The 21800-nt window shown below is 34.8% G+C and overlaps 2 protein-coding genes and 1 pseudogene across 3 annotated transcripts; all 3 read left to right on the top strand.

Annotated features, from left to right (window-relative positions):
* Nucleotides 1–2890: 2890 nt before the first annotated feature.
* On the top strand, nucleotides 2891–7857 carry LOC133702853 (LRR receptor-like serine/threonine-protein kinase GHR1). Its single transcript, XM_062127176.1, has 3 exons — nucleotides 2891–4864; nucleotides 5020–6567; nucleotides 7012–7857. Exons 1-3 carry the CDS (start codon nucleotides 3808–3810, stop codon nucleotides 7593–7595), a joined length of 3189 nt encoding a protein of 1062 aa, XP_061983160.1. The 5' UTR covers nucleotides 2891–3807; the 3' UTR covers nucleotides 7596–7857.
* Nucleotides 7858–8129: 272 nt separating this feature from the next.
* Nucleotides 8130–15637, top strand: LOC133702854 (small RNA 2'-O-methyltransferase-like; annotated as a pseudogene).
* Nucleotides 15638–16568: 931 nt separating this feature from the next.
* On the top strand, nucleotides 16569–20732 carry LOC133703129 (uncharacterized). Of its 2 annotated transcripts, XM_062127562.1 has the most exons (6): nucleotides 16569–16978; nucleotides 17767–17979; nucleotides 18607–18755; nucleotides 18839–18907; nucleotides 19043–20353; nucleotides 20463–20732. In XM_062127562.1, the coding sequence occupies exons 1-6, from the start codon at nucleotides 16760–16762 to the stop codon at nucleotides 20464–20466; spliced, it is 1965 nt and encodes a 654-aa protein (XP_061983546.1). In that variant the 5' UTR covers nucleotides 16569–16759; the 3' UTR covers nucleotides 20467–20732. The 2 variants fall into 2 exon arrangements, with proteins under 2 accessions (XP_061983546.1, XP_061983545.1); XM_062127561.1 differs by having other exon boundaries at nucleotides 19043–20732.
* The last annotated feature ends 1068 nt before the right edge of the window (nucleotides 20733–21800 follow it).

Below are 21800 nucleotides of genomic sequence, written 5' to 3'. Positions count from 1 at the left end.
AGAATACTTTCAAAATAGTTTGTATTTGAACTGAAATTAAATTAAATTGTTTTAATAAAAACACACCTCTAAATCGCTAGAAATTAACAATCATGTCAAACTTAGACCAAGGCTATGTTTATTTCCCGGAAAGTAGTTTTCGGGAAACCACTTTCCAAACTTTCCTATATTTGTTTGTTATTAGAAAAAATGGTCAACGGAAAACACTTTCCGGTCAAAGAAAAATATTTTCTAGTCAAAGAAAAATTTAACTTGGTTTCCAGGAAAATATTTTTTCTTTTGGCTGTGTTTGTTTTCCGGAAAATGGTTTTTGAGAAACCACTTTTCAAACTTTCATGTGTTAATTTATTTGCCATTAGAAAAGTTGGTTAACGGAAAATACTTTCCAGTCAAAGAAAAATTTGGCTTGGTTTTCATGAAAGTGTTTTTCTGGAAAATTTGGGCGGAAAACACTTTCAGAAAGTTATGAAAAATTTAGAAATGTCATTATTTGCTGATTATATCAAATTTAATCCTTAAACTTTTGATTGCTATATATATTTTGTTTTGAATATTTATTTTTCAATTTCATCTCTTAAAATTTAATTTTTATATTAACTTTGGTCCTTATTTTTATAATTGTTATTTGCTTTTTCCTTATCATTTTTTTATTGAAATTTTTTATCTATCAAATTTAGTCCTTTTTATTTTGATTGTTACTTATTTTATTTGAAATAATTTATGAAATGTTAATTATTATTATTTTAATTTCTTCATCTTTCAATTTTTCTATTTTTTATTTGATCTCTATTATTTTGATTATTATTTATTTTATCTGAAATAATTTATGAAATTATATTTTTTTCAATTTTATTCTCATTCAATTTTTTAATTTGTAAGATTTGTTTCTCATTATTTTAATAAACTTGAAAAAAATAAAATATTAATAAGTTATTTTCCAGCTTATTTTTCATAATATAACTAAATACTGAAAAGTGTTTTCTAATTTATTTTTTATTATATTATCAAACATTTAAAAATATTTTCTCAAAATCACTTTTCTGTAATTTATTTTTTCTGAAATTCATTTTAAAAAAAATATTATTTTCTAGTAAATAAACGGGCCAAGTCTTTGATGTCTAATCAGGTGATAATATATGTATTTGATGTCTAATCAATATGTATAGGATTCTTCCTTTTAATTGATGGCTATCCATCACTCTCACATGCAAAGGAAAACAATATGCACGAGGAAGAGGATTCCCTTTTCCTTTCTTCTCTTTCCAATGAAGATCACACTCTCAAAAGCAAGCAAGCAAAGTCCGCTTTCCATGCTCTGCTTCCATACTTTTGGATTGTCTTTCAAATTATGTTTTCTATTTGATTTTGAGTTTTGTATTTAAATAAATATATAATTCCCTTTTTTAAATTTACTTTACGAATTCTGCTTCATCTCCCTAGCATAGTTATAGTTTAGCTTGCGTCAATTGCATTATATATGGAGGTTTTTTTTTTTTTTTAAATTCAAACAATATTGTTTTGTTTAAAACAAATTAGATTGATATATCAACTAACAAATGGACTTAAATAACTCACAATTCCATATTTAAAATCAGATTAAATTCCAAACTAAATCTTATAAATATACCACGTAGCATTAAATTTATTAAATTTGGATTCATCCATGACTCGAGTCACTGGATAAGTTAAACATGGTTAATTTGAATAATTTTAAAATATAATAACATTTTAAGATAAATAAAATGAAATAAAATGATGTATTTGAATTTATTTTTTAAAAGCAAAACTAAGCTTCTATCTTATAAGATTATGTTTGTTTTCGTGTTTCAAAAGTATTTTTTAAAAAATTAATTTTTTTATTTGTTTCAAATTAATATTTTTAGTAATTTTAAATCATTTTTATGCGCTGTTATTAAAAATAATTTTTTTAAAAATAAAAAAATTATTTTAATTCATTTATGAGTTAAAAGTATTTTAAAAAGCAGCTACAACAACGTCTTAAACATGGTATAAATAAATTGCATGAATCTTTTTTTTCTCAACCTAGTCCAAAACAGTTTGTTTTTGTGTTTCAAAAGTGTGTTTAAAAAAAATTGAATTTTATTTATTTATTTATTTTAAATTAATATTTTTTTGATATTTTTAGATCATTTTAATATATTAATATAAAAAATAATTTTTTAAAAATAAAAAAAATATTATTTTAATATATTTTTAAATAAAAAATATTTTAAAAAATAATTATAACCACATTAAATGACGCTACGGTGTAATATATGATTTTATAACCCCTAACAGAACAGAGAGAAATCCACTGTGGATCAGAACTCGGTGATCTGTTCATGTGATCGCCCTTGATTTGCTTACTTCATAGCAATTCCTACCCAAAAGCAAGACAGGTACCATGCCATAGCGTATTGGCAGTTAAGGGAGACACGTCATGCCCAAGTGTCAAAATATTACTGGTGGTACAAAAAATGTAGGACCCGTTGGTCCCACTCATCATAATTCCTCCACCCACTTCTCCTCTTGTGTGATGCAATTTATTGGAATTTGTAAAGTGAAGTGACCCTCAGAACCCCTAGTCAAAGGGCAGTAAGTGGGGCCCATTTTCCTACGTGGCACTAACCCCAAAAAACTATTTTATTTTATTCTTAGAGTACTTCCAAGCAGAAAAACAATATTAAACCATGCTTGATAAATCTTTTGAAGTCCACCATGTTAGTGCAAGATTCCATGTCTTTTTGGCGGGTAAAACCCTAAATTGTGCCTTGAAAAATGTTGATGACCCCAAAAAAACCCTAACATTTTCCCGCTTTATTAATATTTTACTATCTGACACCAAGGCCCTTAAAAGAAACAAAAAAAACAAGAAAGGGTTTATTTATTTTTTAAAAATCATTCAAAAACCAAGGCAAACAAATTAGGGTTTTTGTTTTAGGAAAAACCCCCCCTTGCCTTAGACAGAGAGGTTTGGTTGTTTCCTATATTAAAGAAAAAAGTTAGTCTTTTTGTTGTACAAAACTGTTTAAGCAAAGCTGAAATGGGCAGTAATTAGAGGGCCTTAAGCCAGAATATTTTATGGGTCCCTTTACATTTATGAGTGCTTACATTTTTGGTTTTTTTTTTCTTTTTAATTTATTGTCCCATTTCCTGTCGTATATCGTTGTAAAGTTCTGTTCTTTGCAAGAAAGTTGTGTTTTTTCTTTCGTTTTTGCTTTAAAGTTTGAGTCTTTTTAGAGTGGGAGATTCTACTAAGCCTACATTGTTAATGAAAGTTGAGATCTTGGTGAGAGAATGCTAAAATTCTTGTTCTTTTTAGATGAATAGATCTCTTTAAAAAAGGGCCCCAGTTTGTGTTGTTGTAGCTCATTTCAGCCATTTAATGCTTGGGTCGGTTGAAATTTTTTTTTTCTTTATTGAAGCTGAGTTTTTGTCATTGGAAGCAGTAAAGGTCTCTTGAAGCTCCATTGTCAGGTAACAGTACTGAGTTGGTGATTTTAGTTTAGTGGTACAGTTTGTTGCTGTCTAAAGTGGTCAATCCTCTTGTTTCTTGAAGGAAATGCTTTCCGAGTCTCTCTTGTTTTTACTATCAAATGGTTGAGACTTGGTTGAAATTGCTGGTTCATTTAGCTTAACAACCTCATTCCCTTACAAGATTGAGCTTGTTTCTTGTTGTCACGAGGCTTGTTTCTTGTAACTTTCAAGCAGCCATTGTTGGGTCTAGTTGTTGAGCTTTATATGGTCTGAAATTTGGTTTTCTAGTTAAATGGTAGAAACCCCCTTGTTAAGTTTTGATAATTGAATATGAAGCTTTTGAGGCTTTTGCTATTATCCCTGTTTTTCCTCTCCGCCATGGGGCAATTGCCTTCACAGGACATATTGGCATTGCTCGAATTCAAGAAGGGTATCAAGCATGACCCCACTGGTTATGTTCTTGAGTCATGGAATGAGGAGTCCATTGATTTTAATGGCTGCCCTTCTTCTTGGAATGGTATTGTCTGCAATGGTGGAAATGTGGCTGGTGTTGTTCTTGATAACTTAGGTCTCTCTGCTAATGTAGACCTGAGTGTGTTTGCAAATCTTACATTGCTTGTCAAAGTCTCCATGGCAAACAACTCTATAACTGGCGAGATTCCTGACAATATAGGTGACTTCAAAAGCCTTCAGTTTATGGATGTGTCTAACAATCTATTCTCGTCGTCATTACCGCCGGGGATTGGTAAATTAGGGAGCTTGAGGAACCTCTCATTGGCTGGGAACAACTTATCTGGTTCACTTCCTGATTCAATTTCAGGGCTTGCATCAATCCAGTCTTTGGACTTGAGCAGGAACTCCTTCTCTGGATCATTGCCAACGTTATTGACAAGACTGAATAACCTGGTGTATCTGAATTTGTCTTCCAATGGGTTTGGCAAGAGGATTCCGAAGGGGTTTGAGCTGAATTCAAATCTACAGGTGCTTGACTTGCATGGGAATATGTTTGATGGTCATCTAGATGGAATGTTTTTTCTTCTAACAAATGCGAGTCATGTTGATCTCAGTGGGAATATGCTAGTGAGCTCTAGTTCTCAGAAGTTACTTCCGGGTATGTCTGAGAGCATTAAGGTTTTGAATCTTAGCCACAACCAACTTAGTGGGTCACTGCTAAATGGAAGTGACTTGCAATTGTTTGCAAGTTTGAAGGTGTTGGATTTGAGCTACAATCAGTTGACAGGAGAATTGCCAGGATTTGATTTTGCTTATGAGCTTCAGGTCCTTAAGCTCAGCAACAACAAGTTCTCAGGGTCCATTCCTAATGACCTTTTGAAAGGAGATTCTTTGCTCTTGACTGAACTGGATTTGAGTGCCAATAATCTCTCAGGTAGCTCTGTAATAACTGCTTTAGCTTTTTGTGAGTTATCTAAGCTGTGCTTACTGATTATTATTATTATTATTATTATTATTATTATTTTTAGTTGGCTTTGTTCTGTTTAGTGTATTTTTCCGTGCTTCTCACATTTTAGCTTCATCTTTTAGGGCCTATAAGCATGATTATGTCAACAACACTTAGTGTCCTTGATTTGTCATCAAATGCGCTTGTTGGAGAACTTCCTTTGGTGACAGGAAGCTGCGCTGTACTTGATCTATCAAACAACAGATTTGAAGGAAATCTAACCAGAATGGTGAAGTGGGGAAACATTGAGTATCTTGATCTAAGCCAGAATCGATTGACAGGGCCAATCCCTGAAGTGGCCCCTCAATTTTTGCGTTTAAATTATCTCAACCTCTCTCATAATTCTTTCACCAGCCCTCTCCCAAAAGTTATTACTCAGTATCCAAAGCTTAGAGTCCTAGATCTTAGTTCTAACCAGCTAGATGGATCTCTGCTGACTGAGTTACTAATGTCTCCTACTCTGCAAGAAATCCACCTTGAAAATAATTTACTCAATGGTGCTATTGAATTCTCTCCCCCTTCCACTACTCAATCCAATCTTCAAGTTATTGATCTTTCTCATAATCAGCTTGATGGCTTTTTTCCTGGTCGATTTGATTCACTCAGTGGTCTTCAAGTTCTCAATCTTGCAGGGAATAATTTGTCTGGTTCCCTCCCCAGTTCCATGGCTGACATGAGCTCGCTTAGTTCATTAGATTTATCTCAAAACCATTTCACAGGTCCTCTCCCGAACAACTTGTCAGAGGGCATTGGAAGCTTTAATGTTTCATATAATGATCTTTCTGGAGTTGTCCCAGAAAACCTGAGGAGGTTCCCTACTTCTTCTTTCTATCCTGGAAATAACAGATTACGCCTTCCAGCTGTTCCTCCTGGATCAAACAATCTTCCTGGTAGAAATTCTGGGAGGAGACCAATCAACACCATTGTCAAGGTGGTAGTCATAGTCGCATGTGTGATTGCTCTGATCATTCTCATCATGCTTGCCATCTTCATACTTTACATTCGTACAAGGAGGAGAAACGCACCAGGTCAAGTTACAAATAAAGGTATCCGTAGGCACACTCAAACAAATCCCTCTGGCACAAGCGGAACAGGAAGTGGCGGTGCATTGATTGTGTCGGCTGAGGATCTTGTGGCATCAAAGAAAGGATCATCATCTGAGATTATCAGCCCTGATGAGAAAATGGCTGCAGTAACTGGCTTCTCACCATCAAAGCATGGGCACTTATCTTGGTCACCAGAGTCTGGGGATTCATTCCCTGCTGAGACCCTTGCACGACTGGATGTAAGGTCACCAGATCGGTTGGTTGGTGAGCTGTACTTTCTTGATGATACAATCACAATGACACCTGAGGAGCTGTCTAGGGCTCCTGCTGAAGTTTTGGGGAGGAGCAGTCATGGGACTTCTTATAGGGCAACTCTGGATAATGGGGTCTTCATTACTGTGAAATGGTTGAGAGAAGGGGTGGCAAAACAGAGAAAGGACTTTTCTAAGGAGGCGAAAAAATTTGCAAACATTAGGCATCCAAATGTGGTGGGTTTGAGAGGATACTACTGGGGGCCTACACAGCATGAAAAGCTCATTCTTTCAGATTACATCTCACCTGGAAGCCTGACAAGCTTTCTTTATGGTAAGATACTGATCTTCTAGCTTTGATCTTTATAGTTTAACTGCTACAGATTCCATGATAAGGGAGGAAGGAAGAAAAGAAACACTGATTTGGTCACACAGATGAAGTGAGACATAATTGTTATGCCTGCGAGATGTGAAGAACAGGAAGAAAGTCTTGCGATTGTGAAACTTGGAATCGTCATGCCTCACTAATTGGGAAATTTGTCTGCCTGACGTTGTTATAGTTCAATTACAACCTGTCTTATGAAAGAACAAAAGTAATCCTGCAATAAAGACGGTTTATTTCCTGTAAAAAGTTCACATGGACAGAGAAGTATAATCTGCTCACCACTTACTAGCTATATGTTTCAACAACATAGGATCTTCATAATATGTTGGTAATGGTATGGATTTCATATATTGGATAGAATTGCCTTTTGATTTTATAAACCTGACTTTTCAGATCGACCGGGAAGAAAAGGCCCCCCATTAACCTGGGCCCAGAGGCTCAAGATAGCAGTTGATGTTGCACGTGGACTGAACTATCTCCATTTTGACCGTGCTGTTCCACATGGGAACCTTAAAGCAACAAATGTACTTCTAGACGGGCCTGATCTCAATGCACGTGTTGCCGATTACTGCCTCCATCGACTCATGACTCAAGCTGGCACCATTGAACAAATACTAGATGCTGGGGTCTTGGGTTATCGTGCACCAGAGTTGGCTTCTTCTAAGAAACCACTTCCCTCCTTCAAGTCAGATGTTTATGCCTTTGGAGTGATGATTTTGGAACTTTTAACTGGAAGGTGTGCTGGTGATGTAATTACTGGGGAAGGGGGGAGTGTTGACTTAACAGATTGGGTGCGGTTGAGAGTGACAGAAGGTCGTGGCACGGATTGCTTTGATCCTGCTTTGCTGCCGGAAATTGTGAATCCGACAGTTGACAAGGGAATGAAGGAGGTCCTTGGAATAGCCTTACGATGTATAAGGTCTGTCTCTGACAGGCCAGGTATCAAGACCATATATGAAGATCTTTCGTCGATATAGCTAGCTTGTAGTCAGTTCCATTTTGTTTGTGCTTGAATCTGAGGTTTTAATATCTCATTGGCCTCTCTTTTCGGATCTTTGTTTTTCTTTTTGGCATTTTAGTGTTAGCTACTGAGATTAACCATCGTTGTATAAAAGGAATGGATAGAAGATTTTCAGTTCTAGGCTATTTCTTGATGATGATCTTTTGGTCAATGTTTGATTGCATGGCTGTGCATTTATGAATGAGGAATTGCTAGTGGTGCTTTTGATGATACTCTAATCATTCTCTTGCGCTCCAGCAATGTCCATGTTACATTTCGCTGTGAAACAAAATGTTATCTCAAGCTGTTTAAGACTTTGATTGCTTTCCAAGTTTTTATAAAATTAAGAATTAAAATTATATCTACTTTTAATTCTATTTTTCTACCTTACTGTCTTCTGTCTATGTGTTTTTATTTTTGATATCTATATTAAATATAGAGTTTTTATTATGAATTAACGTAGTTTTTTTTTTTATTAAACATGTTACTGTATTTGTTACACCACTAACACAAAAACAAACTAGCGTAAAACAAACGCAGCATAAAATAAACTATGAACTATGAAGACCACCTTTCCCTCCCCCGCTTCTCTCTCTCTAAAACCGCAAGAGACCCTTGAGGGAAAAAGCAAGAGTACACTCTCCATAGTCCATAGCATATAAAGAACTCCAAAAAGCCAAACAAACCCACAAACCCCATTTAGATACTTTACTCTTCTTCAGAGGTTGCACCCTCTCTCTCTGTCTCTCTATTTTTCTTATCTTATTGTTTTCGAATGTATTCGTGCATGTGTATTATACAGTACGTACAGGTGACTTTTGAGTGTGGCAGATGGTAAAGTATGTATCTTGGATAATTTTGAATTCTGGGTCATTTAAATTTTTGTATTTCTATGTTTTTCTTTCAATTACAGCTCAATTCTTCTCTGTTTCTCATTGACTGCATAAAGTGTCTTTTTATTTATGGGGCTGTTTGGTTTCTGAGAAAACTCAGAGACCAATGAATTTACTTTTCCAATTGCTTAATTCTCATCCTTGTTTCATATTGGTTGCCTAAAGTTTGTGCCTTTATTGTTGTTGTTATTTTTTTTTAAATGAAAGTTTGCGTCTTTATTAAATACCACCTGTTTGGTTGCTGGCAAAGGAAAAATAGGGAACTGGGACTTTCCCAATTTTGTATTTTAAGGTATAAGTTTGACTCTTTTTTTATCTCTCACTCATTACATTTTAATAATGTGTTTTTGTATTATTGGTTAGAACCTTTGAGTGTTGCTTATGGAAAATGGAGTGAAGCAATTTTTTTCATTTAAAATTGCTTGATTCATCTCTTTATCTAAAGGTTGATTGCCTAATGTTTGTGTTATTTATTTATTTATTTTTATGAATGTAGCTGTTTGTTTGCTGAGTAAAGAAGTTGCAAATTGGGACTTCTAGCATTGTGCATTTCATGATAAAGTTTTATTTTACTTTATGTAATTGAATTGGTTTTGTTATTGACAATGATATGCGTGGTTGTGATTTTTATGAGAACTTTTGGAGGTTGCTTATGGAAATTGGAGTGAAGAAGACAATTTTTTCACCTAAGGCTATCATAAACCAAAAGTTTGGTAGCAAGGCATGTTATAAGGTAGAGGAGGTACAGGAGGAGTCAACTCAGAATGGGTTCCCAGGATTGACAATTCCTCAGAAAGCTCCTCTTTTTCGGTGCCAGCTAGAGCTTCCAGAATTTACTGTTGTTTCAGACATGTAGAAAGAAGAAGGATGCCGAGCAATCTGCAGCAGATTTGGCTTTAAAAAGGGTATGCTTCAGCTTCCTTCTTAATATTATCGTTGGCACTTTTCAAATTTGATTAAACTTGACAGCTGAGGATGAGTATACAGCCTTGTGATTGAATGATATGCCTTTTCTTCATCATGATTGAATTTTTTATTTTATTTTATTTTATTGAGCATTGTTGCTGATAATGTGCAATGAATGTCATTACCAAATTTGGATGGATATGGAATTGATTATTTATTAGTTATGAAGTTGTGTTGGTTATGTAGTTTGCCTGTATCCACTCGTGTTGTGTAACTATGTGACGAGATTAATTTGTTCTTTGGGTAATGCATTTGGTTAGAGAGCAGCTATTGTATTTTTACAAGGTTGTTGTTTATTTGTTGTCTTTGCTTTGAGATTAATTTATTTATCATGCAGTTTTCAGCTTTGCTTCTGCTAAAGTTTAGTTCATTAATACGAAGACAGATGTATATCTTTCTTTCATCCTCACCCTGTTTTTTTTTTTTTTGCAATGCCATTTAATTACTTGACTATTTATTTACTGTTTATCCTGCAGCTAGGCCACCATTCCGTTGCTGAAAATCCATCTGATAAGGATCCTTGTGATGCTTTGATTGATCAGATCAAATATCTATTTTCGGATGAGGTTGGCAGTTTGTATAGAAAAATATTGTGAAACACGTTACAAATAATTGCATTATATGTATAGTATTATTTATTTTAAATAAATTATTTTTATGTACACTTTTTAAAATTATGATACTTAAAACAAACCACTTAATCTTAAAATCAATTAATTGATAAATTCACATTCCAATAAAGAGCAATGCCCATTATAATGAGATTTTTGCATCGAAAACATTATGAATGAAAACAATGGCAGTAGGGTAATTTTGCTCAATTTTTTGGTCATTTTTTTTATGTGAGCATTCATGATATTTTCATTGAAAAAATCGTTTTACAAATCATTAGTCCACCCACCACTTGCTAGTGTTATATCTATTTTCAGACGAGGTTGCTAGTTTGTATAGAAATAAATTGTAAAACAGGTTGTGTTGTACATATAATACTCACATGTCACTTGGTTTTTGCAAGACATGTATGTACGGATCCTTGAACTGGTTTGTCCATAGTGCTGTTCTCTAACCTCTCCTTTGTTTGTGTCTTTGTTAGTTCCCTCTACCTCTTCATCCATTGAGGGGTCACCTTAGAGCAGCTTTGCTGAGAAGAGGTGATCTTTATGGTCTGGTACCTGCTTCTGTCATTACTGCCTGTGATACAAAGACTAGTAATCTGTGTAAATTACTCAACCCTGAGGTGGAATTAAAACCTTCTTTGGCTTTGTCATTAATTATGAAGACTATACCAAGATTGTCAGGCTGTGTTACATCCAAGGGGCAGCTTTCAATTCAGAAGCAAAATCCATATCCCACTGAGATCATAGAGTCATCAGATATCCAGCAATCTGATTCCCCAGAATGCATATTGGTTAAAGCAATACAAATTCCAGCTTCACAGGATAAGACTGTTCAGCCAGTGACTCTTAATATTTCATCCGCCGGATATTACCTGGATGTTATTGCAGAACAACTTGGTGTAACAGATGCCAGCAAGGTTTTGCTCTCAAGGTAGGCGGAAGTGTTTGTAATACAGAAAGCCTGGGATGATGCATCTTTTCACCTAAAATGGGTTCCTCATTCCTTGCAGACATGACATGATGTGATGTTTTTCTTGTTTGGAAGATGCATTACTCTTCTCTTTGCAGCATTATATTCTGTTTTTTTCAAATAAAATCTTATTTTTTCCTATCAAAACAGGAAAGAGTGACTTGTTTTGGAAATACTTCATACTTTTCTCCACAGGATTATTGGTAAAGCTTCCTCAGAGACCAGATTGTATTTTGCTGCTTCTGAGTCACTTGTGATGGATCTGTTGTCGGACCTTGCAAATGTGAAAGATTTTCATGTGGAAGGACCTCCAAATGCAAGGGCAAGTTACTTCTGTGGTCAAGGAATATACGGTGATGCAATCATGGCTTCCATTGGATACACATGGAGGTCTAAAGTACTTTTCCATGAACACGTGTCCCTCCAATCATATTACAGGTCTCTTTTGAACTCTTTCCCATGAATTTCTTGTTTTACCATCACTAGCCTTTCTCTGCAATGTTGCATCAAACCTTAGGTTTGATGCAAACTTGATGTACTCTTTCTGTAGGCAATGCTTAATTCATGTTGAATAATGTCAGCAAAGGATAAGCTTTTTGTTTAAATAAATTTCAAGTTACTCATTCTAATATGATGTCATTTTATTGATGCATTTTCATTTGCACATAATATTCCAAATTATAACTCTTCTTTCTTCTTCTTTTTTTGTTATTTATTTTCTTAATTTATTATGTGAAGTTGAATACTTTCTTATTTAATCAACTGTTGTATGCTCTAACTACTTAAAATCTAGATCATTTTGTCGCTCCTTATTAATTTTTGTGGCAATGAATGGCTCCTACTGTTTATCACCAAAGGCTGCATCTCCTATGCGATGCCTGCAGCTCACATTGTTGCATAATGTACTTTAATACCCTAAGCCTTCAGCTATTCATAATTTAATCAATTTAGATGGTCTTATTCAGGATGCTTATAAGCAAGATACCTAGTGGAAATTACAAGTTGTCTAGAGAAGCAATACTTGCAGCAGAGTTGCCCTTAGTATTCACTACTAAAGCAAATTGGAGAGGTTCCTTCCCAAGGGAAATCCTATTCGCATTCTGCCATCAGCATCGACTATCTGAGCCTATCTTCTCAACTACAAGTGTTCCTTTAAAGGCATCATGCGAGTTACTGAGATCACAGAAGAAGTTGAAGGTTACTGAGGTAGCTGGACTTGCGACTGATTATGCAAATGGAGGAGGTTTAAATGCGGGCGATGGAGAATCAGTAGGACTGGAAAGCAACTTTAGATGTGAAGTAAAAGTATTTTCCAAGGGTCGGGATTTGATCATAGAGTGTTCCCCTAAGGAGATTTATAGGAAGCAGACTGATGCTACCCACAGTGCTTCTCTGAAAGTTCTCTCATGGCTGAATGCATATTTTAAGGACCTTGGCATGCCTTTGGAGAAGCTAAATTGCTCTGCTGATGCCCTTGACATTAGTTTTTCTCTGGAAAACTTTCATAAAGAGTTTACTTTATCCCAATCCATTCATAATGTTCAGCAAAGTGGGACTCAAGGATCCAAATTACCAGAATCAAAAAGTACTGATATGCAATATACTTTGTCAGGACAAGATGTTTGCTTACCTAACATTGAAGGTTCAGATTCTGGTGTTTTCCCCTCTAATGGATCTTTGTTGTGTATAAGTTACTCTGTATCCTTAGTGACAGAAGGTGGACATACAAAAGAGCTTATTGAAAGTAAAGATGAATTTGAGTTTGAGATGGGGGCTGGAGCAGTGATTTCTGCTCTTGAAGCAGTTGTTACCCAAATGTCAGCTGGTCAATGTGCTCATTTCAACATGAATCTGCCCCCTCAAGAGTTCATTCTAGCTGCAGTTGATGATCCTGGAAGGATTCACTCATTGTTATCCTCAGGTGATTGGTTCACACTTTTCAAATTCATATCATTTTTTTTTCTGGATGCATAAAGGCATTAACTGTGCTTCTTGACATCTGATTAATGAATTTCCTAACCTGGAATTTGAATTATTGGTCCCTATTATCAGATATGGATCCTCTCATGTTCCTAATCGAACATGACTGATCATGTTCTAAACCCCACTGTTGATTTTGAATTCAATGATCTAGATTAGATGAGAGAACATAAATTACAAGTCATTAAGTTGTTACCTTTTCTATTATGACTAAATCATGTCAGGTGTGTTAAATCCGGCACATTAAATTTAGATTTAATAGTTTAGGATTTAATGAACCTGCAGAAAGGAAGACTAGAGCATCCCAATCCTTTGTTATCTATCCAAATCAAGATGTAGCTAGCTTAATGTACTGAATCAAGGAATCTTTAGACATGAATCATTGGTTGATTTACATTGCTAAAAAAATGGAAGTATATCTTATCAATTTCTTTTTTTATCTTCGGTTGGGAAATTGGGATTGTTGTGTGCTATTAACTTTTAAGATGAATTGCCCTTTCTGTTTTTAATACAGATTCTTTTTTACAAAAATTAGCATGATTTTTTTCTCTCTAACTGTTAGAAACAAACCAGACTGACTATTTAATGGAACGTATGTTGTACGGCAACTTTTACTCTCTTTGGAAATGAAAATTGTTAGTTTATGACATAAATTCAGGTTAACCATTGGATCTGACATCTATCTTATAGTGCATTGATCTTCTGTGTTCCTGTTTTGGCAGAAGCTTGCTGGTTGGAATACCATGTAACGTTGTTGCGTGTGACAAAACCACCAGAAGAAAGAATGGAGCAGGCTCTGTTCAGCCCTCCGCTCTCAAAGCAACGGGTGGAATATGCTGTGAAGCATATCAAAAAATCTTGTGCTGCTACTTTGGTGCATATTTTGTATTTCTCATTAATAGTTAGTTAATAGGAAATTAGGATTGTAATTTTTATCCCTCATCACTGACATCTTTGTCTCCCTTCATCTCCACCTTTTTTTTAAGGTTGACTTTGGATGCGGCTCTGGAAGTTTATTGGATTCTCTGTTAGATTACCCAACTTCACTAGAAAAGATTGTTGGTGTTGACATATCACAGAAGAGTCTTGGCCGTGCTGCAAAGGTCTGAACCATCACCGAGCAGTGTTTCTCCACTATATACTCTGTGGCCTTTCTTTACTTGTCAGCGAATATCAGTCACATGTCTTGGGTATTGTTTCTGCAGGTACTGCATGCAAAACTGAGCTCAAAGTCAGATGCAGGCATCAAATCTGCTATTCTTTATGATGGTTCCATCACAGAATTTGAACCTCAATTGAGTGGATTTGATATTGGCACTTGCTTAGAGGTATTTATCTTCCTCCTTTAGTACATTTCCTGCTAGGTTAGAGCTCTTGGAATGGGTTTTAGCATCTAATGTGGTGTTTCTTTGGCTGGAATATCATACAATGGAGGCTGTATTAATCAAGAAGCATGTTTTACCTAACTTTTGATATTTTTGGTTGTTTTAGAACATTTAGAAAGGGGATTCATGTGTGCTTTTGAACACACAATGTATTGGATTCTCCATATTTTTTTGGGGTAATTGACACGTTATAGTATATTATTGTGCCAATAGACAACCTCCCTGTGAATGTGGGGAGAGCTCAAATGTGCCTTACAAAATTAATGTTATAGTGGCGTTTTTAAAATTGGTTAGCCCTGTGTTGCTTCTAGTTGTGCCGTCATTCTTATACTTTCCATGTCAGTAAGCTCTATATGCTGTGATGCTGTTAGTTTTTGCATAGGTAATTGTACTGCAACAATCTTTTGGCATGATTAGAGATGTTTCTATAAATCAATGAACTGTTTATCGTTCTCCTGCGATTTTCTTTTTTGCACCTGTATGTTTTTGGAGCTTACAGGTAATAGAGCATATGGAGGAGGACCAGGCCTGTCGTTTTGGTGATATAGCATTGAGATATTTTCGTCCGAAGGTTCTTATAGTTTCCACCCCAAATTACGAATACAACGTGATTCTACAAAGATCTAGTCCTGCAACTCAAGAAGAATACCCAGACGAGAAAAGCCAGTCAGAGTCATGTAAATTTCGCAACCATGACCACAAGTTTGAGTGGACAAGAGAGCAGTTCAACGACTGGGCATCTGAACTAGCGAAGAAGCACAATTACAGCGTCGAGTTCAGTGGGGTTGGTGGTTCTGGTGATGTGGAACCAGGTTTTGCTTCTCAGATAGCCGTCTTTAAACAGGAGAGCCTGCTTGATGAAGATGATCTTCTGACAAAACAAAATTCATCTCAGCATTGCAAAGTTGTATGGAATTGGAACTGCGCTGACAGATCGGTACCCTCTCTAACAAGTAACTAATACCAAGGGTTTTGAAACCACCCTGACAAAGATTTGAGCTTAATCAGTACAGCTTTAGTCTGTACTGATAAATTATATGATTTTTAGGAAGCAGAGGGTATCTAACAGAATTAGACAAGTGCAGGCTCAGAATGGATGCATGTCTTTTGCTCCTAGGCCAATTTGTTTGGTGCATGATTCTTTTTCTTTGAAAGCCCCCATGCCATTTATGAATCTTTTGAAGGGAAATCCAGCCTCGTTAATACAAGTCTCTATATGCAAAACACCCCACCTCTCTCTTCAAGATGAGTGTCCGTCGGGGACATGCAAAATCATATAATCTATCAGATTCGATAAATTTTCCGATTACAGGGATTCTCAGTCTCATAACATCAATCACTTTTGAAATTTCAATACCAAGGGTGATTAAAGCCTCGCACATAGCATGCATTTGTTCAGAATTGATTTTTTTTTAGGTATTTTAAGTTTAATGTGTTTGAAAGTGTTGTTGTGGTTATTTTTTAAAGTGTTTTTATTTAAAAATATATTAAGATAATATTTTTTTTAAAAAAATTATTTTTAATATCAGCGTATCAAATGATCTAAAAATATAAAAATATATTAATTTGAAATAAATAATTTTTTTAAAAATGTTTTTGAAACGTAAAAATAAATATGAATTTAATGATGTAAAAACAAGTTATATTTTATTACCAAACATATATAATTTAGTTTGAGTTTAGATAGAGTTTATCTTAATTTAAAATTTTTTCAGTCTCAATTTTGATTGAATTTCTTGTTATAAAAAAATATTATTTTTTTTAATAAGTGAATTAAAGTTATTTAATATTAAAACAACAATTCCAAATCTTTATTCACATATTCTAATAAAATCATTGAACAAAGTGGTTGTCATGAATTCAGATTTACACGATAAGTTAATTTAAGCCCAAAACCCTTCCATAACACAGAATATTAATGCCCTAATTCAATTCCCCCCCAAAAAATATTCCTTAATTCCAAATGAAAAAAACTATGATTTACTTGTAAAAAAGAAGAAGAGAGAATTAACTATCATGGAAAAAAATTACACCAACACACGTGCCCAGAGGCCAAACGTGCGACTTCCAACGGCTAGTTATTATAAAACGGCTAGTCTTTTCTTTTTCACATTTTCACCTTCTCTTTTGCTTCTCTCAATCATCACACCTCTCTGTGCTTTCTCTTCTCTCTCAATAAAAATTTTCCTTCACTTTCTCTCTAACCAAACGCAAATAAAGCTATCATTCCATTCACAAGAAACCCAATTCTTTGATTTCTTTTTATGTATATCACTTTCTTGTAAAAATTTAAGAAAAAGGGTCTTAAAGATTAGTACTTTCTCTTGAAAATGTGGTCTAACAACAGCAACGACAAGAATTCTCCGTCAAGGGGATTCTGGACACCGCCGGCGTCATGGAGGTCACAACAATCACCGGAGGTGGTGATGATGCCAATGTCAGAGAGGAAAGAAAGGGTGTCTCATCCTAATTGTAAACGTGATCTTTTTCATGTTGTTCATAAAGTTCCTGCTGGTGATTCTCCTTATGTTAGAGCCAAACATGTTCAGGTACTAATTCTCAATGGCTTTTTTGTTGTCTGGTTTAATGGGTTTTTGAAAAAAATTTAGTCTTGATGGGTTCTCTTGAAGAATAGTAATTATCTGTTTGGTTGAAATTGTGACAGAAGATGATAAACTAAGGATTTTTTTTTGCTATGGTATGATTTATTCTTAAACAAAAAATGAAAATGCCAAACTCTTGCATAAGTTGATTTTAGTCTATCTTTTTTTTTGCAAGTTCTTTTGTAATTTCTGGTTCGTGATAAAGTTGAATGTTATTGATCTTTGTTTTTATGAATTTTTGGGTTTGGTCCATTTGGATATTACAGGTTAGTGTGGGATTTGGTGTTGGTAGTTTAGTATTTCTTGTAGCAATTTGAAAAACAGTTACCTATTTTTCATTGTTTGGAATTCTTATCTGCATGAGAAATCAGTGGATTTCACATGGGAATTGCTGTAGGGAAAAAGAGTGAGAAAAGGAAAAGGGAATTGAGTTAAATAGCTATATGCACGAGACATTGTCACCCGATAAGAGGAATTCAGGTACTAAAGTAGTAAAGAACAATACAATTAGATTATACCACTAGGAGATGTCAGGTCATACATTAGTTTCCTCAGGATTGAAGAAAATGTTTTTTTTTAACTCTTCTTGTCTCCATTGACTTCCCATTACAGATTTTGACTTTCCTCAGGTCATCCATCAATGACTGATTTTTGGAACTTAATTGAATAGATTGATTCTCCGGTTTGGTTCCAGTGTATGCGTGTGATTTTGATATTTGAATCTTTAATTACAGTTGATAGAGAAGGATCCGAGCAAGGCTGTGTCCCTATTCTGGGCTGCTATCAATGCTGGGGATAGAGTTGATAGTGCCTTGAAAGACATGGCAGTGGTGATGAAGCAATTGGATCGAGCAGATGAGGCAATTGAGGCGATTAAATCTTTCCGTCATCTCTGCCCTTGTGATTCCCAGGAATCTATTGACAATGTGCTAGTTGAACTCTACAAGGTGAAGTGATCTTTTTTTTTTTTTTAATCTTTGCAAACTGTAGTGTTTTGGCTAGAATTGACCCTGATGATTTGGTAATGTGATTTGTCCGTTTGCATATTGATATTTCATGAGGAAAATCTATGTGAAGAACCCATCTTAAATGTTTTGTGAGTTGTCTTCTTAGTAATGCATCCTTGTAAGGTTTAGTAGTTTTCTTCATTAATGGTGAAGGATCAATCTGTTGCAATGGTGCTGTTTTAAACAAAAATTAAACTCTTTCAGTTCTTGATGTAGTTGAGGTATGAAATTTTCATCTACAAGGGCTTTTCAAGGAGTGCAAATGCTTTACATGGTAGAGATAATTATTATTTTCATTAGGAGACCTAAAATATATTGTTGACTTAGAAGCATATATTTGCAATGTATGTGGCTGAATAATTTTCTTTTTTTTTTGAGGAATCTGGTTAGCAGATCCATTTAGCCAACCCCATCAAGTTTGGGATTAAGGCTTGTTTTGGGTTGAGTTATAGTTTGGAGGAAATCTGATTACATCTTTGGTCTGCACCTGACTGAGGCTGATGTGATGATTCCTGTTCCTTTTGTGTAGCTGTATTGAGTTGTGATGCATGCTTGTATCTTTTGCAGAGGTCTGGAAGGATTGAAGAAGAGATTGAAATGCTTCAATGCAAACTGAAGCTCATTGAAGAAGGTATTGCTTTTTCTGGCAAGAAGACAAAGACAGCAAGATCTCATGGAAGGAAGATTCAAATAACTGTTGAGCAGGAAAGATCAAGGTGATACACCTGCTCTACTTTTTTTCCTGCTTTTACCGTATATCTCTGGATATCATTTCATTTTTCTACATTAAATGATGCAGAATACTAGGGAACTTGGCCTGGGCTTACTTGCAGCATCACGATTATGGTTTGGCTGAACAACATTATAGGTAAACTATATTTCTACGCTGGAAGATATACCTAGACATGAAAATGATAATCTTCTTCATGAAATAAATTTTGTTTCTCAGGAACCTAGACATGAAAATGATAATCTTCTTCATGAAATAAATTTTGTTTCTCAGGAAAGCGCTCTCTTTGGAGCCAGATCAGAACAAGCAATGCAACCTGGCGATCTGCTTGATGCACATGAACAGAATTCCTGAAGCAAAATCTCTGCTTCAAACTGTAAAAGCTTTATCTGGAAGTAAACCAATGGATGATTCATATGCTAAATCTTTTGAGCGTGCTTGTCAGATCCTGGCTGAATTTGAGTCACATTCGAGAGTTAACCCAACTGAACAGAATGAAGATCGCCAAAGATCTTTGACATTGCCTACCACCAGAAATTTGAAACAAGTTGCTGGCTCCCCGAATGGAGATCCATACGTTTCTGGATTCATAGACTCTATAAAGTGCACAGGAGGATTTAATGAAGAGAGAATGCTGGCAGATGAACAGAATACAAGATATTATTGGCAAAAGCCCTCTGAGAATGAGAAAAACTTCTTTGTATACAATAATGGGAGTTCTCATTGCATATCATCTGAACTGAGTGGTCCACAGTCGCCTCTACAAACTGCAGCTGACAATAGCTGGAGGAGAGGTTCTTATTTTGAAAGCCCAGTTGAAAGGCTTGGTTTTGTCAGCAAAATGAAGGAGAATCGGTTTAGTTTCACAGAAACAGGCCCAGCTTCCACGCAGAAGAAGACATTTACTTCCCCAGCACTATTTACACAACCGAGAAGATGCTCCTTGGGGCTTGATAAAGGAGATCAGATTAAGATAAGGTGGGGAGAGGATACAGTTGAGACAAAAAAAGAGAATGCAATTCGAAATCTCTCTGAAGAACTGTTAGGCTTATCTTATGATCGTACAAGCTGGAAAAGAAATGTTCAGGAAAATGTTGGCCAAAGGAAATCTGCAATGGAAGACAGCAACACATGTCTAAAGTGTCCGACAGAACAGACCGCCTTTATTGACAATGCAGGAGTATTGAATGCTTCCACTGATTGTGACTGGGATCAATCAGCAGATACCTCTGGAAGTAAATCTCTCGGACAGGACAAAATACTCAAATCTCGTTGCAAGAGTTGGGCAGATATGGTTGAAGAAGAAGAAGGAGAAGAACAGGAATTGTTTACTGCAGACCTTGGCCAAGGTTTCAATAGTTGGAACTATGAAGAAGCATCTAATGATGAAAATTTAAATGCCAACATAGTTCATCAAAATTCTTATCAAAAGTTTCAGCAGGGAATATGTCAAAAACTTGAAGCAGTTGATCTTCAAGATGGCACTGGTACCTCTATGAATGCTGTTCCGTCAAGGAATCCAACAGCGCGACGCTCATTGTCTTATGAATCTGCGGAGGATGCGAATACAAAGAGGAGAAACAGGTTGCAGGTTTTCCGGGACATTACTCCTACTCTGGATAGTCCATGAGCTTGAATCAAAATATGTCAGCTGTGAATATAATTCAATAATGTTTGAGTGTTTGAACTGCAGTTGATCTTCAAGATGGCACTGGTACCTCCATGAATGCTATTTCGTCAAGGAATCCAACAGCATGACGCTCATTGTCTTATGAATCCGCAGAGGATGTGAATACAAAGAGGAGAAACAGGTTGCAGGTTTTCCGGGACATTACTCCTACTCAGGATAGTTAATGAGCTTGAATCAAAATATTTCAGATGTGAATATAATTCGATAATGCTTGAGTGTTTGAACTGCAGTGATCAAAATCAAAGTAATATTGAGTGTTTATTCTTTTTCCTATATCATTTTTTTTTAACAGCTTGGTGAGTCACTGTTGCATCAAACATTGTATATCTCTGCCATTCAACTCTGTCCATGGTACAAAAAAAAAAAAAAAGTTGTAATGTATGTGAACTATACAAATTATGCATACTGTTAGATTGAAATGTCTTTATTCATCTTTGTTTTAAAGATATTAAACATGTTCATCTCAATGTCTCGGGTCAGAGTTAAGTGAGTTAACTTATGCTACCTTAATTATTTCAAAACAATATTATTTTAAATATTTATTTTTAAAAGTTAAAATAACATGAAATTTTCTCTTCTTTTTCTATCCATAATACAAAAAGAAATAGATTATAGAAGTAATAATTTGAACTATATAAATTATACTCACTGTTTGATTGAAATATTTTTTTTTTTCAGATATGTTAAAACCTGCCCGTTTCAATGCTTGGATCACAAGTTAAATGAGTTAACCCGTATTAACTTGATTATTTTAAAATAATATCATTTTAATATATTTTTTTTAAAAAAAGTTAAAATAACAAGGTTTTAATTTTTTTTTAAATTAAATTGAGTTTTAACTAAATTTTAATTAGATTAATTAGATTACAAGATGATCAACTAAATCAATCAAATCAACTTCTATATATTTTAATTTTAATTTGAAATCTAATCAAGTTAATTCTTAAATTATCAAGTCATCCAATTAATATGCAAAGCAGAAGTAGTTTAATAGCAATGATCTCTTCCTACCTTTATTATTTCCATGTATCCATGTCAATCATCACATTAAATACAAAATCCTCTCTTTATTGGAAGATTATCGACACATTTTACACCTTCTCCAAGCAAACTAATTAATTTAAATTGAAATATGGGTATTGATATTTTTTTTTCCTGTAACTTTTTTTCTTGGATTCAATCCCAATATAGGGAACCTAGTCTAAGGGTGACAATTGAGGGCCAATAATAGAAATCCAATAATCAGAGGAAAAAATTAAAAAGATATAACTTTGAAGGGCCAATAACATAAATTCAATATTTCAAACTATCAACATGAAATTCTAAGTTCCTACTGCAAAA

The sequence above is a fragment of the Populus nigra genome, chromosome 9 (genome assembly GCF_951802175.1).
Source record: "Populus nigra chromosome 9, ddPopNigr1.1, whole genome shotgun sequence".
Taxonomy (NCBI): domain Eukaryota; kingdom Viridiplantae; phylum Streptophyta; class Magnoliopsida; order Malpighiales; family Salicaceae; genus Populus; species Populus nigra.
The sequence above is the reverse complement of the archived record's forward strand: the minus strand, read 5'-3'. Positions and strand labels throughout refer to the sequence as shown.

Excerpts from the sequence above, each read along its gene's own strand:
- LOC133702853 (XM_062127176.1), top strand. The coding sequence starts at position 3,808 with ATGAAGCTTTTGAGGCTTTTGCTATTATCCCTGTTTTTCCTCTCCGCC. Across the intron at positions 4,865-5,019 it reads GAGTGCCAATAATCTCTCAG|GGCCTATAAGCATGATTATG; the intron begins GTAGCTCTGTAA and ends TTCATCTTTTAG. Across the intron at positions 6,568-7,011 it reads CCTGACAAGCTTTCTTTATG|ATCGACCGGGAAGAAAAGGC; the intron begins GTAAGATACTGA and ends CTGACTTTTCAG.
- LOC133703129 (XM_062127561.1), top strand. The coding sequence starts at position 16,760 with ATGTGGTCTAACAACAGCAACGACAAGAATTCTCCGTCAAGGGGATTC. Across the intron at positions 16,979-17,766 it reads TTAGAGCCAAACATGTTCAG|TTGATAGAGAAGGATCCGAG; the intron begins GTACTAATTCTC and ends CTTTAATTACAG. Across the intron at positions 18,756-18,838 it reads GTTGAGCAGGAAAGATCAAG|AATACTAGGGAACTTGGCCT; the intron begins GTGATACACCTG and ends TAAATGATGCAG.